The sequence below is a fragment of the Amblyomma maculatum genome, chromosome 7 (assembly GCF_055883805.1).
Source record: "Amblyomma maculatum isolate TAMU_Amacu chromosome 7, ASM5588380v1, whole genome shotgun sequence".
In the NCBI taxonomy this organism is placed as follows: domain Eukaryota; kingdom Metazoa; phylum Arthropoda; class Arachnida; order Ixodida; family Ixodidae; genus Amblyomma; species Amblyomma maculatum.
Genome location: NC_139350.1, coordinates 46240673 through 46255771, shown reverse-complemented (window position 1 = coordinate 46255771; position 15099 = coordinate 46240673). Strand labels below are relative to the sequence as shown.

Here is a 15099-nt window from a genome sequence, read left to right as displayed (position 1 = left end):
AGCTGCTTTTCTAGCTCACGCATGTTTTTACCTGCAGTGCGGATATCTTTGTCACGGAAAGAACTCCGCAGCGCATCAAGTTCGGCGGCGGCCTGGGCGAAAGTAGTCGGGATATCCTCTTCGTCGTCTTGGTTGCTATCAGATGCTTCGCCGCCTCGTACCTCGGCCACAATTTCGGCTACGCTTTGCGGCTCACAGGTCAGCGCGTTGTCGTCGACAGCAACAAACTCTGCAAATAAGCCATCGGCACCGGTTGACCGAAACTCTTCATCGATCTCTGCATAGTCGTCACTGGGCTCCTGGGTCTCCTCGGCCCCTGGCACGCGCCGAAAACCGCACTTGTGAAAGCAGTTATGCACAGTTTTGCTCGTAACGCTTTCCCACGAACTGATCAAGTAGTGCATTGCGTCTAGCAGCGACAACTTCCCCGGGTCCTGCTGTCGTGAAACACGAGCCAGGAATCGTCGCGCAATGCACTTTCTATACAAGTGTTTTACGTTTTTTATAATCCCAGCGTCTAAGGGCTGTAGATGACTCATTGTGTTGCGCGGAAGAAAAATGACGCTGGCGTTTCAAAGAAAAGAAGTGTCCTTCGGGTGGGCCACGCAATTGTCTAGAAACAGCAGCCCGTTCCGTCCTCTCGATCCGAGTCGTCCGTTGAGGTACCGAAGGAACACTTCAACAATGCTGCACGTCATCCACGCCTTTGTGTTATTTTTATAAACACAAGGCAAATGTGCGATATTGCGCAAATAGCACTGGTTCTTGGCTTTCCCAATTACCCAAGGCTTGAGCATATCGCTCCCATCTTCATTGCAACATAAAAGGACCGTCACGCGGCCTTTGCTTACTTTGCCGCCGTGACAATCGTCGCCTTTCAGGCACAGCGTTTTGTTCGGTTGTACCTTGAACAGTCCCAGTTCATAAGCGTCGTACACGTCTCGTGGATCGTATGCATTCAAAATTCCGGGCAGCAACGAAATCCAGTTTTCGATGTCAGCCGCTTGCCGCTTCGCCGTTCACTTGGCGATACGCAATGGCATGCTGAGCACGAAAGCCGCTAATCCAGCCATTCGAGGCGGTGAAGTCATCAATCTCAAGCACATCTGCAATTTCCATTGCTTTCTCGGGAAGAATACTTCCGTCAAAGTTGACACCGGACGCCCTCGCTTGTTTGAACCACTTCAGAAGTGCTTCTTCCAGCTCCCCATGCCTGGTTCCACGGGCCTGTTTTGTCCCTGCGCCGAACACCAACGCGTTGCCTTCGATCTCCTTCCGCTTCGACACGATCGTGTTGACAGTTGATGCTGGCAGTTCGAGGTCATTTGCAATGCCGATTCGCTTCTTTTTCGGATTTGCGTCGACAACTGCCAAGATGTTCAACTTTTCCTTCAAGGACAATGGCTTACGCTTACGAGACGCCATGGCAGCCAGCAAACGACGCAGGAAGAAGGTGGAAATGAGAATCGGTAGCTATTCGTCCGACTGCAGGGTGGTGGGAACTGATAATGATAGTAGTGTCTGGGAGCTTTAAAAGTAGGCAATCGTCAAAATAAACCCGCGTCAGCCTAAACAAAGCTGCATAGTCAGACCTGCAGTAGATTAGGAGATAAAAATTTTGACAGGCTTGTGAGTCCAGATTACGCAACCAGAGCTTGTGGCTCTGTTTACCGGCTATAAAAGCAACCAGAGTGATGCTCGCTTGACTGGCGGAAACTAAGCGATATTGCGAGCGCTTTCTGTTTGCTGCATACAGTGAACATAGTAACTCTGCTAGGAATTGGAGGGACTGGAGGAGGTGGGGCACATGGAGGAAGGAAAAGCTAGGAGGAAGCATGACGTCACGCAGCCAGCCTTCGCAAGCCAAGTGTCGATGAAGCCGCTCCCTCCCCCGTTTTTTCGCTCTCCTAGTTAGACCCAATGTTTTGATGTCGGTGCGTTTTAGTGCGCGCGGCTGTCTGCTGCACCATGGTCTGCTGTGTGGGCTGCTAGGTGCTGCGCGCGCGGCAGACCCAGTGCTACCCGCGCGGTAGTAGATATCACCGCACGCTATCACGTGGTCTAACACGTAGGGGCCGACGCGCTCCCTTTTATTTTTTATGGCTAGGCTTCACGGATATTGCCGCACGCTCCCTCCTTCATGGTGAGGCAGTGCTGTTGACATGCAACCGCGCTGAGCGGAGCGCCGCGGCGGTTTACGCCTTGCTCATGCAAGTCGCGTATGCCTGCTCTCAGCCAAATCGTTTTCTTCTTTTCGTTGCAAAACGTATTGTTTTGCTAAAGTCTGAACATATTTACCGGGAAATCGTGCAATCCGGGAACGTATAAACCAAGAAACAAATACATGTAACTCTATGGGGCATTTTTTTGTGCTCTCGATTTTGATCGTATGAACCGGGAAATCATACGAACCGGGAACATATCAACGAGGTTCTACTGTATGTTGTGAACTCCATATTCTGGGCACATTGCCTGATATCGCTCAAAACAACAGCCCTCTACCTCCCTAGTACAATCTTCCTGAAATTGTGACATCACTCTCTCACAGATTCTAAAAACTAAAACCCCACAGCAACGCATTATTCAGGAATTTTTTAAACTGCAGGAAGAATACAGAAGCTTCACAGACTTTTATACTAATGGACCGAAAACAGCTGTGTACACTGGAAGTGCAGTTGTGCGAGGAGATTCTGAGAAAATAGTAAGACTTCCACACTGTGCATCTTTTGCACTGCTGAATCCCACACCATTTCTGCTGACGTAGAGAAAATAATAACAGAGAACGTCACAAACAGCATTATCTGTACAGACTCCCTGAGCGTTCTTCCAGTTCTTCCAGAAGTGCAGTCGCTCCTTTACTCAGAGACATAATACACAATATAGCAACAGCCATTGCTCGAGGATATAACATAAAATTCTCTTGGGTCCCGAGTCACATGAGCAATAAAGGCAATGAGAGAATAGACATATGTGCTGCTAAAGCCCGTGACAAGCAAATGAAGAGTATAAACATACCCTACAAAGACTGTATGAAACTTCTACATCGCAAACTAAAAGAAAAATGGCAGCCTTCCTGGAATAGTAAAGTGGATAATAACAGTTGTGCCGGCATCAGAGACGCTTTATAGAAGTAATTTTATGCCGTCTCCACATTGGACACAAACACCTGATACACAATTTTCTGTTGGCAAAAGAAGACAAACCCCAATGCAAAAAATGTGGAGAGGAACTAACTATTAACCATGTTTTATTCTCATGCACAGTTCTTTAAACGCTAAGAGAAAAATATTTTACCCCATTTTACAAAGAACATATTCCTTTTCACCGAAAAGTGATTTTAGGTGATGATGGGCTTGTTGATTTTTCTTGTGTGTTGTTTCCTAAGGAAGCAAATATGTTACACAAACTTAGAATAAATGAAGCGTGCTTCAGTAAACAAATTAAAACCTTGTGCTTGGCGCATCGTGGCCTTAGCAGCTGATGCACCATTAAAACCAACACAACTCATTCAGGAAGAAAACACTTCACTAACTCAGTGCGAGGTGTGGAAGCATAGCTCGGCCAGTTTTAACCAATGGAACGATGTCACATACCGGCCAGCATTGTTGTTGCTGTTGTTAAAGTGAACCTGCCAAACAACCACTCAGAGGTAATCTCAGTAATCACATTTACTGTAAAAATGTGCATACTGTATAGACCCATTCATAATATGAGGTGTAATTTTGGAATAGCAAAAACGAAAAAAAAAGTAATCTGCTATGCAAGTGGAGAGACATCAGCAGAAGCATTTATTTGCACTGCATTTCACGGTTGCCCTGTGAATCGTACGCTCTCCATGCTTTCACGCCCAACGCAATCCTGCACCAGGCGTCGAATAGTGCCACAAACTTTTATGGGCAGTGCTGACTTGCTCCCCTTCTCACACCGACACGCTTGATCCGAGAATTTCACGCACCGTGAGGAAAGAGCACATCACATTCGTCTTGTCATTCGGGGAAGCCACACGGTCCTGCGGCTGTCCGGTTCAGTGGCTTCCAGCTCGAACGCGGGATGGCAGCGTACGAGCACCAGCCATTGCGCGCCTGTCTGCATCTAGCGCTGCATGCAGGTACACGGCTTGTGCACCCGGCAGTTTTCTCAGATTTGCAGTTTTCGCAGTCACGTCTTGTACGTGTATCGTCTGCTCAGAATCCCTTGCTGGAGACGGCTTTCTGTACAAAATTTTTTCGGCACACCTAAACGCATTTGGTATCCCGCATTTCTCGAAGGCACAATCGACACGTTCCTTGAGAATACTGTTTAAGCATCCGTGATTCGGCTGTAGGTCATAGCAGCATAGCTGGAGAGGTCCATGAGGGACCCGTGTGAGGTGTGAGAGATAGCGTGAAGTGCGCTCGGCATGCTTCTGGTCACGTGTGTATCACGGACACCATGGTCGCGAGGATTGCAAGCTTCACAGGGTCAGCGTGTAACTGATACCATCAAACTAGTCAGCTGACACCACCGCTAGATAGCGCCTTCTCTCGCTGGAAGCCTGATGCTGACAGTACTGTTTAGTAACTAGGCCTAAACTGCAATTTTAGGCTGCCATATTTACGAACCCACATATAATACAAGGCAGAAATCAAAATAAAATCGGAAAACAAAACTTGTTATACGCGGGTTGTTTTGCTAGGAACGGTGCTGTCGGTGCTTAGTATATGCAGAGCACTTCAGAAAGTGCCGGCCGTGTAGTGGTGCCATACGATCGCTCCCTTGAACATAGTAGAGCAGGCAAGTTGGACATTGCAGGTGATGCGGAAAAATCTTTAATGCAACTGTGCAGAGGTGTGTTCCACATTGACTTTGACCATTGCGACTCGATTTCCAGGTTGGTGTTTGTTTTCCCACATGAAGCAGTTTTTGAGGATCCTTACATCGGCAGATGATAGCAGTCTTATTTGCTTTCTCGGTCACTTTAAATTACTGCTGAAGCTGCCAGAGGTGATTTATCATGCCTACCACTAAGCACAGCAACAGAATATTTTAGTTTGTTTCAGTGCAGATTTCATTGTCAGGTATCAGTGCCTTAATTGAGAAGAAATTTGAGAGCTGCCCACTTTTGAACGAACCTTTCTTGCTCTGGGAAGGTGCTGCTCTGTGAAGAATCTAGCATTTTTTTCATCTTGCCAGCAATGAGACTTTGTTAGCTTCACAAGTGATGAGTGCAAGAATGTAACTTTCACACTGGCCCTTCTGCAGGTACTCACTGAACTCCATATAGACAAAACTAAAATCTTACTAAAATCTTACTAAAATCAATGCTGTGCAAATGAGAGTAACCACTTGCTTCTTTGTGTATTCACAGCTTCATTAACCAAGCATCTTTAAGCTTATTTTGGGGGGCAGAAATGGTAGCTTACACCGGGCTCCATTGCATACAGCTTGGTAAGAGACTATGTCAACTGCTTAAATTAACTGCTGCAACCCCAGAGATGGTGCAAGATTAAATTGTGGAATGCTAGTACTGATTAAGAAGCAAAAGTGGAAAGAAAAATGTTACTTTTATCTTTTAAAATGCACAAATGCATATGCTTCAGCAGTTCAGCAACAGGAAGAGGAGTGACATGATCCCACTTGCTCTTCTGGATTGATGCTTGCGCAGCTCGCCCCACTGGGGAAGGTCGCACCCAATAGCATAGACACTAGGAAGAGCAGAGAAGAGTTAAAAAGCACTTGGTCTCAGCAGCTTTTTACCCACACTGATTGGTTCACATTATAATGTTAGCTATCACTGAACTTTGTGTTTTTGATAAGGTGCTGCTATAGAGCATAGATTTTCAGATGTGAGCATTCATGAGCTATTCATAAAAGGACTTCCCCATTACTAGACCATTGGCATCCTGACTCAGTAAAACCTCGATAATTCAAACTTGCCAAATTTTTAGAATTTCTGCTTTTTCGTAATTTCTAATGTAAATTTTACCACACAATATTAAAGCGGCAGCACGCTCTAACCCTCTTAATTCAAAGGTTTTCGGTGCTTTGCTGGAAGACTCGACCCCAGTTTCGCCTCAAACCAATAAAGTCCTCAGAGCCATGATGCGGCGCCACAAAGCGATGCTTATGCTTGATATACTGTAGCACTTCAACCCTACAGCTCCCACCATAGAATACCACTCTGTGGTACAGCTTGCCGATAGCTGAAATGCACCCCTGGAGGCGCTGGCATCAAAGCATCTCCCACTACTAGCAGTGGAAGCACGTGTCCTGCGACACGTCCACTCTTGCTCTGTGCCCCGACAGCGCGCAACATCAACCTACACTGTTTATTATAATGGTACGCCATAGCTTGGGCGTTAATGGGCATCCCGATTACCATATTTACTTGCATAATGAACCCACTCCCATACCCCTTACCTTTGCCGCTGAGAATTCGTAAAAAAAAAAAATGTTTCTTCTTAGTGCGTCCCTCCGTTTCGTACATATTTCTTGACAGTGCACCAAGATGCTGCCATTTTGTGCAGCCATAACATCACGGCATGTTTATTTCTTGACGTTACGTTTTGTGGTGGGTGTGTGTGTGTGTGTGGCAGAGTGCTAGCAGCCTTGTCGGGAGGTGGTCTTACTTGGCTCATCCGGTTGCACAAGCCTGGTTTTCAGTACATCTGCTTTGCCATGCCGAGATTTGGGCGTGCACTGTCCACTGCCACAAAATCATTAGAACGTGTGATAATAGCAAACGCCTTTTTGAACGAACAATGCTAAAAAGCTGGCGTCATGGTCGCAGTGGACCGCATGCTTTCGTTGACAGGTGGCTGGAAGAATGAATGGGGATGTGGGGGTATGCCCAGTGTGTTCTCGTAATAAAATTTTTTGCCTGGGCCAGATTCTTCTGATGTTCGGTTATTTTGATAACCCAGGTAATTCGAACATGTGACTTCGAATTAATGCAGTTTTACTGTATATGGGTGCTCAAGTCAGTGCTGCAAAAAAAAAGGGTAGCAATTTGTCAGCATCGGTGCACTGCTTCTTACAACTACACCTGAGACAGAAGAAGAGACACAGCTTTCACTCTGGCTCAGGTTGTAGAGCACAGTTCAGAGATCATGAATCCAGATTCCACTGGAAGTATTGATTGGTTTTCTCCTACTGTCTACTCAGTTTTTTCTGTTAATCTTAACCAGTGCACATACTGGCAAAGGACGTGAAAGCTATTGGCTCCCACCAGGCTACCGTTAACTCTTTGTCTGCCATGGGGAAAATTTGTTTTTGTGAGTCTCCATAGTCCTTTTCTTTTTGTGCTTAATTTAATATCTCGCATAACACATCAAATTGAAGCCAAATGAGCATACATATCAGTTTGAAGAACAGGATATGGATTTCAATACAAAAATATAATTGCCAAAAGAAGATTTTTGCAAAAAAAGTTCAACAAAACTTGTGAAAATACAATGAAAATGATGTGTATGCCTTCCCAACCTAGCAACCGTTAACACTTGTGCAATGTGTTACAACTATCGCTTGCCATAACATGGCCGCTGTGGCCCTTTTCAGAGCTGCTGTGGATCTGCTGCACTCTGAAAGGGCCAATGACTACGGCTACACTGACATTAATTGACTGCGACGTGTGCATTGCGGCTGCCAGTGTCTTGGACTGGGATCATGCCAGGTACGAAAACATTGTAAGCAGGTAGTACGAGTGAGTTTAAGGTGCTTGTTCAGACTGTGGAGATTTCTGGCTGGTTCAGTGGTAAATTAGGGATGTCGGTCTTCTGTTTAAATGCATTGCAGATGCCTACAGATATCTGTTTAAAAAGCGTGGCTTATCGATGTGTACATTGGATGACAAATTTCTCCACAGTCGAAGAATTTGTTGCAACAGAGTCTGTGTATGCTAGTGTGGCACGAGTCATTCACTTCATTCATGCAGTCAACAAAATCATTCTGGCCCAGTGGTGTGAAGATGGCTAGCATTGACAGCAGACCATGAACCAGAGTGTCATGCTGCCCCTCCGCGGAGAAGGGCCTATATTACATAATGTGACACCTTAAAAGACAGAAAATGAAAGGGAACGGGACCAGAAACAACACTATGAGGCTGTATACATCGACAGTGGCACCGCTATACATGTGGCCACAACTGCTGTTACCCTCCTGACTTGCCAACCGCGTGTTAATCATCAGCATACAATATCGCTGCCTCACATACGTAGCCATTTGCGTTCATCATTAGTGAGCCATCCAGGTTCTGACAGAGAAGTTTTTTTCGACGCCCTGTAGGAGAATATGCAGTGTTGTGCATTTTGTGTTTGGTGGTACATGTGCTGTGCTGCACTTTCCAACAGTGCCTCCTGAGCGAGTGCAAGACTGCTGAGAATTCAGGTCTAGCCCTACCCTTGACAGGGGAAGGAAAAGTGTGGAGGGTATTCCTGGTACCTGAAAAAAAAGGATGATGGTGCTGCACCTCTTTGAACTGGTGCAGCCATATCGAAGAGACCTGTACGGGGCAAGAGCTCAAATATGCTTGGATTCTTGAATTCGAATGCTCAGAGTTTGCATGCCGAGCTCTGCTGATCAATTTTCAATACCATATATTAGACATTTAAGGCTGCATTGCTTTTGGTACAATATAAAAATTTCCTGTAGGTGTCCAGTTCTTCACTCATCAGACTAAGCTAGACATCTAGACAAAACTGTGCTTGCCTTGTCCCTTCTTCATATCTTCTCTCTAGGAGCACGTCACCTGAGGTTGACATCTGTGTGCAATTTGTTGCTTGGAAAAACGCAGTTGACTGGCTGTGGCTTCTGTTAGGTGTTATTGGAAAGAACTCAATATAGCTGTGCAGCTGACTGGCAAATGTTTGGTTTGGATTATGGGACTTAACATCCCAAAGCGACTCAGGCTATGAGGGACGCCATAGTGGAGGACGCTGGAAATTTGAGCCACCTGGAGTTAGTGAACATGCACTGACATCACACAGCACACACGTGCCTTAGTTTTCAACTCCATCGAAAAGCAGCCGCTGCGGCCAGGATTTGATTCTACATCCCTGGGCACAGTAGTTGAGCGCCCTAACCCTTTCACTATGCGGCGGGTTGATTGGTACAGTGCAGTCCACTACAATACCAGATATAATGATATATCGCTTATAACGATCAAATTATTGGGCATTATCAGTTTTCCTATTGCTCCTATGTAAAAATGAACGAGATGTAATGACCGGTTATCGGTGGTATATCGGACACGATAGCTTTATTGCCACCTGGTAGAACTTTACCCCGATAATTTGTCTGAATGTTTGATAAAAAATAAAATACTAAGAAGAGAATGATGTAAAAACTCTACATAAGCGGCAAGAACAGAATGGCGTGGAGAAATCTGTGAGGGCCATTGCTTGCGGTTAGAAAACGAGCACTATCACTTTCTGTAGCCGTGCAAAGGGTGCGGCCGTATAGTCACCGCCATCACCGATTGCACATCGTCTGTCGGCCAGTCGTCTTTTGAGGTGAGAGAGGCAATTGGCAAACTAAAAACGAACGGAGACTGTATGGAATGAAAGAAACCAGGTGGACAAGAAAGGCATACAAGTACTTATATATGAAAAGCATAAATACAAAGTGGACAAACAGAACCCGAAAGCCAAGGTTTAAGTACATACGGACTACTGAAGGGACACAGCAAAATACTAATGTGGAAAGGGAGGTAAAAGAGATAGAAAGACAGTTGTGGGAAGCAAGAATGCAAGAAAAATCGGCACTAAGTGTGTATAGAAATCGAAAGTAGGACATAAGGAGAGAAAATTTATTTGGCAACTTGCGAGGCAGCTTATTGATATTCAAAGCTAGAACAGGGGTCCTGTGAACGAAAACATACATGGCAAAGTTTGAGGAAGTAGATATATTATGTGTGGTTTGTGGTGTTGAAATAGAGACTATAGAACATTTAGTGTTGAGGTGCAGGAAACTCAAGCCAACCATCGCAGACGAAAAAGACATATTTGGAGTGGGCGCTGGGATTTGTTGGGGAAGATGCACAAATAAATGAGAAACAAGTTAATATAACGAAGGGGCGGCTGGGAGATTGGTAGAGTAGGGCAAGGAAGAGAGGCAGTTGCGAAACCATGGGCTAATTCTTATGGGAGGGGTATTGTATCGGGCGCTGCAAGCTGCTGCCCGATACAAAGGGTAAGGCCGCCACCCATCCATCCGTTTATGGAAGATAGTGCTGACCACAGCATTGGCACAAAAGCTCTCGAGTTAAAACAATAAGATTCTTCAGGATTTTTGGCAGGGTTTCAAGGTTGGAAGCCTCGCGAAAAAAATGGGGCTTTTGCACACTAAGATTTTAATGATCGTCAAGGCTAGAGACGTCCTGCAGTTCATCCAGTCACTGATCGGTTTCGTGAATGCAAAAAGAACTGCCGCCAGCATACGTGCTACTGGAAGTAATGCTCGCAGCGATTGTCAAGCTTCAGCTGCCGCTCAAGTGAGCATGAAATTCTGATTCTTTTTCAGTATGCTTAAGTTATTTTATGGCTACTGGTATAGCCTGTAATAAAGTGTTCAGTGCTCTTTAAAATATGTGGGGTCTCTTTTTTTGTTTTTCTTTGTTGTCCTTTTTCTTTGTCCAGTATTCCCCCCCCCCCCCCCACACACACACACACATTTTTTTTCCTGCCTTTATTGCCCATGTTTCAGTTAATTCTTTTTGGGTCCCTGCAAATGGGACAGGTCATTTCCACAAGCAGGGAAAGACACATTGCAACCAGTGCCCGGGTAAGGCAGTTGCAGAGCAAAAAAAAAAAAAAATTGCAAGAGTTCAACGCTAGTGAACCAGATATTGAGCCAAACCATTAGCTGCAGGTGGCCAAGCTTTCTTCTTCTCTTTTCTTCTTCCTTAGCCCACATATAAAGCCCCGCTTTAACCAAGCCCTAGGAATGTGCCTTAGTGGCCTGTAGGGGTAACTTGAATGCCAGGGTCCTAGCGGGCTGATTCTGACAACTGTCCCATGTGAAACGAGAGACCCAAGTTGGCAGCTCCTGCCAGCCCACACCCTAGTGTCACGTGGGTAAGACGTGGCTATTGGCTGCGCTACGCTGAAGGCTCGAAACCTAGACTAGTATTGCTTTCGCAATGAAAAGTAAGAGTTCTTCCTTTCATTCTCCTGTGCCAACTTTCCTGATCCTGTCCTTGTATGTTCGCAACTTTGCAGACTTTGTAAGAATACTACATGGCACCACTCTATTCTCCTTGTTCTGTAGTGTTACACTTTTCTTATGACTTCGTTCCAACACCAACTTTGTATTTTCTGCTCTTACACAGTGTCTTCCTTGAGACCAGTAAGGTATTTGCAAATTAATAAGTAAATAAATTTGTGTGACATCCATGCAAAAATACAATTAAATTCACAAACTCCTCGTGCAAGCCCAGATGCACGGATGATCCTTAGTTAATAACATCCTTTGCGGCAGTCATGATGTATGCATCACCTTGCTTGCTGTCTCTGTTGCTGTGCATGGTGAATGCTGGCTTGTTGAATAATACTGCTGGCCCTTTGGGATCACCGGGTGTACTTTGCATGTTTACATATCTTTTTGCTACTTCTCTGTGCATGCATATCTGGTGAATTCTGGTTGGACTCTCTCTTGTCTTAAATTATTTTGACAGTCAGTGTGGCCGGGTCATCTAAGTAATGCTTATTTCGGCGTCAGCAGGATTTTGGCTGGTGGGGGCAAACCCATTAGATATATACTGAAGAGGAGGGAAGGCAGGGATGATAACCAGAAAGGTCTCTAGTTGGATGCCCTACACTGAGAAAAGAGATGAAGAGAGAAACACTGTCAGTTTGTCACTCAAGTCAGTGGCTGTTAGGTAACTAAAAAGGCACTCAATTGTCGTGTGTCGTGGCCATGGACCAAGGATCTTACCTGCCATTAATTCACTGCATCCCAGCAAGGGCGGAGGGAGATTTTTTGTAATGATCAAAGTGAGACTCCACAGCACCCAAGGGACATCGTGTAGAAGAATGAAGAAGTGAAGAAATCTCTTAAGGATTGCAAGTTTCACAATGTTCATTAAAGCTTGTATATCACATCAAGGAAACGCTTCGTTACATGGTGTGGCTTGGAGGGGGCGCAAGTGTTTGAGTAGTCTTCTTGTTCAGTGTTCCTATAACACTTATACTCACTCTGGGCTTAGGTTGTTGATGTCGTTTACATTAAGAGTGCTAGCTAGGTTCCTTGGTCTTCTTTCTAGTGCTAATCTCCGCTTTGTGGCTCGCGTCATTCATATTTTATATAACAAAGGCACAGCGTGCTAGTTTGTCATTGCTGATCAGAAAAAGGTATGATCCTGTGCTGCGTTTTTGTGGCAGTAAATGTTGAAAATACCATGCATTATCCTCCGATCATTGTAGTCTGCTTGTGTACTACCTCTGAAAAAAATGCATAAGGCTTACATCATAACGGCAGTCATCAGAATTTACCAAATTCACAGCAAACTTTAATGAAACTTGCAACTGTTTTTGTAGGGTTGCATTTAGCACCATTATTTGCCACCCACTATGACACTGCATCTGAGGGTATTGCCCTTGCAGTATCCTGGGTACTGGCTCGCATTTACCTCATTAACACCCAGCTTACAATACATAAAGGTGAACTAAATATCCCTGTTGTTGTAATCGTGCATAAACAGTGAACTTTGCTGCCTGTCTGCTGTGCCTGCAGTCGAACCCACAGAAAAGCGCCTGGATGGACTAGTGTGGGGGCAACACACTGCTGGGGCAACACACTGGCGCACCAAGGTGGTGGGGCCGGTGGTGTCTTGGTGGTGGTGGTGGTGACCCCAGGGCTCTGTTCGGGTGGTCTCCTGCACAAACGGGGACCTGGCAAACAATGACCCACGACAGGGTGGTCAAAGTGGAGGTCGTCTCGGACACCAAGTGAGAGGCCCATTCACATGCATGTTATGCACGTCTGGTGAATTCTGAAAGAGCAACACCATGGCCCTTTAATGCTTATTAGTTACAAAACTTTTTCTGAATGCTGAGGAGGAACTTCATATAGCGCTTGCAGCTGATATGCCCCAGCAGCTTGGTTTTTTAGTGATGGAGAAAAAGCCTGCCCCCAAGATGATCAGCTGAGATTGAAATTTAATGATTACTGTAATTTTGTAGATTCAGGCAATGTAATTTGTGTGCTTGGGATCATGTCAAGCACTTCTTGCTTGTCTCTATGCCATTCCAGTTACGGGGCGCAACCGAAATTGTATTGTTGGTTGACTGCCTCAGTGAAGAGAGCTGTTAAGAAAAACAGTGCAGGCAGTAGGACGGCAAGAAACAAGTGGCTTCGCCTGCACCTCACAATATGTACAAATTTGAAAAAATGTTAAACCTCTTCACATATCAAAGTAGGACCTCGTTATCATAAATTCTGATAATATAGTAATGTGGAAGGTGGTCGCATTTTGCCTTGCATATTTTATTTTTGTTGGGAAGATGTGTTCAATAAAAACGTCAGAGCGTCTCGTCGTGGCAACATACTTCCTCTGGAATGATGACATTGTAACACCCGCATAGTTTAGGACTGCAAAGCCACCCTTCAGAGACAAATGGATACTAAAGTATATGCAGTAAAATGGTATTGTTTACTTGACCATCAATCTCGTTACCTGCACAGTAGAGCTAGCTTTTCGAAGGCTTTGGGGCCATGAGGCAAAGTCAGGGCTCCAATTAATTTAAGGGGGGCATATGTGGTGTTCCAAAAAAAGTTACAGGCTTACTTAATATATTGCCAGATTCATTTCTTTGGCTGCTAGCAAAATCTCTTTAATTCGACCCCCATTGATTCGAATAATTTGAATAATAGGAGAGTGGTTCCGACTGACGTTAGTGTAAGTCTATGGCCCTGGACACTCATTAATTTAGACATGAATAATTCCACTTCTGCTCTAGTTAATCTGTACAGCCGATTGCGTCGCAGTACGAATCATGCAGCCAGCAGACTCCAAAGTAGGCCTTCTCAAACCTCAGTCGCATAAAACAGTGGTACCCGCATACTTCATGCATGCTATTTATTTACAAATACTGCAGGCCCTTCTTGGGCCCATGTGCGTATGACAGCAATTGGAAGTCCCCCATTTATGTAACAAAGCTCAGTCATGTAGTTTTGATTTTGCTTTCCTTAACTTCATGCCATCCAGCAGCTGCTTGGTGCATCACTGTTGTTTTTTTTTAATTTCTTTTTTGTAATTGCACCACGCTGTTCTAGCGTCTACACATTTATCCCCTGCGTGCACAATATACTACTACTTTCGGTACGCTGAAACTGTGCATTTCACCGTAATGCTTCTTCTACATGTTAACTCTGAGGTGAACCAACCTCAGAAGAGGCGCCACTGCTATTGCCTTACACTGTGGAAAGGGTTGCAAAGGAAGGCCTTAATGATCTTGGACCACTTTTTGTTTACTTTTCCTGTCAGTGGGTGTAAAGTAAAGCACTTCACTAAACCGGGAAAAACCGTTCTCACTCGGGTTTCATCTCAAATGCAGGCAGCTATCGTACAGCTGTTTATTAGTTGAAATTACTGTGATGCCAACCGTTTTTTAGTTTTTTCAGGCCCGTTCCATAACTTGAACTTAATCTGAAAATCTTTACTTGTCCTTTGAAGGCTCAACTAACAGCAAGTTATTGTACTGTGCAGTTGAGGTGCGAATACAGAGTTTTCCCGAGGTTTCGTTGTGGAATGTTTCATTGTGCACCTTGTGGGGCACTGCCTGCACATTGCTAAAGCTGCAGCCTCTGGCTCTTCCCCATTTCAAAAAAAAAAAAAAAAAAAAATTTGCTTCTGGTTTTGTGCGGGTGAATGTAAGCCATGTGGCAGGAAACACACTGCTTATGGCTGCATAGTTTTGGTCCCTATGCATATTGTCATGAGAAAAGAGAATGTTGTGCAGAAATTGCAAACTGCTTAGAAGGGATGTGTTGCTTTTGCAGGAAGGACTGTTTCATGCAATGTAGTTTCAGCCTCCATATTTTTTCCGCAGTCGAATAATTCAAAGGACCAGCTATGCTTAAGTTACTGTGTTGCCCTGTCTTAGTTGCCTTTGCATACCTGCC

At 44.9% G+C, this 15099-nt stretch overlaps 1 protein-coding gene and 1 long non-coding RNA gene across 2 annotated transcripts in view; one reads left to right on the top strand and one right to left on the bottom strand.

Annotated features, from left to right (window-relative positions):
* LOC146183119 (uncharacterized) overlaps positions 1-15099 on the top strand; it is a 38928-nt gene that overhangs the window by 9580 nt on the left and 14249 nt on the right. The window contains exons 2-3 of the long non-coding RNA XR_014708466.1: positions 7537-7651; positions 12709-12923. This is a non-coding gene — a long non-coding RNA (uncharacterized LOC146183119). The remainder of the gene's footprint in view (positions 1-7536; positions 7652-12708; positions 12924-15099) is intronic.
* On the bottom strand, positions 997-1425 carry LOC146183121 (major centromere autoantigen B-like). The gene has a single exon (XM_084608333.1). It carries the CDS (start codon positions 1423-1425, stop codon positions 997-999), a length of 429 nt encoding a protein of 142 aa, XP_084464459.1.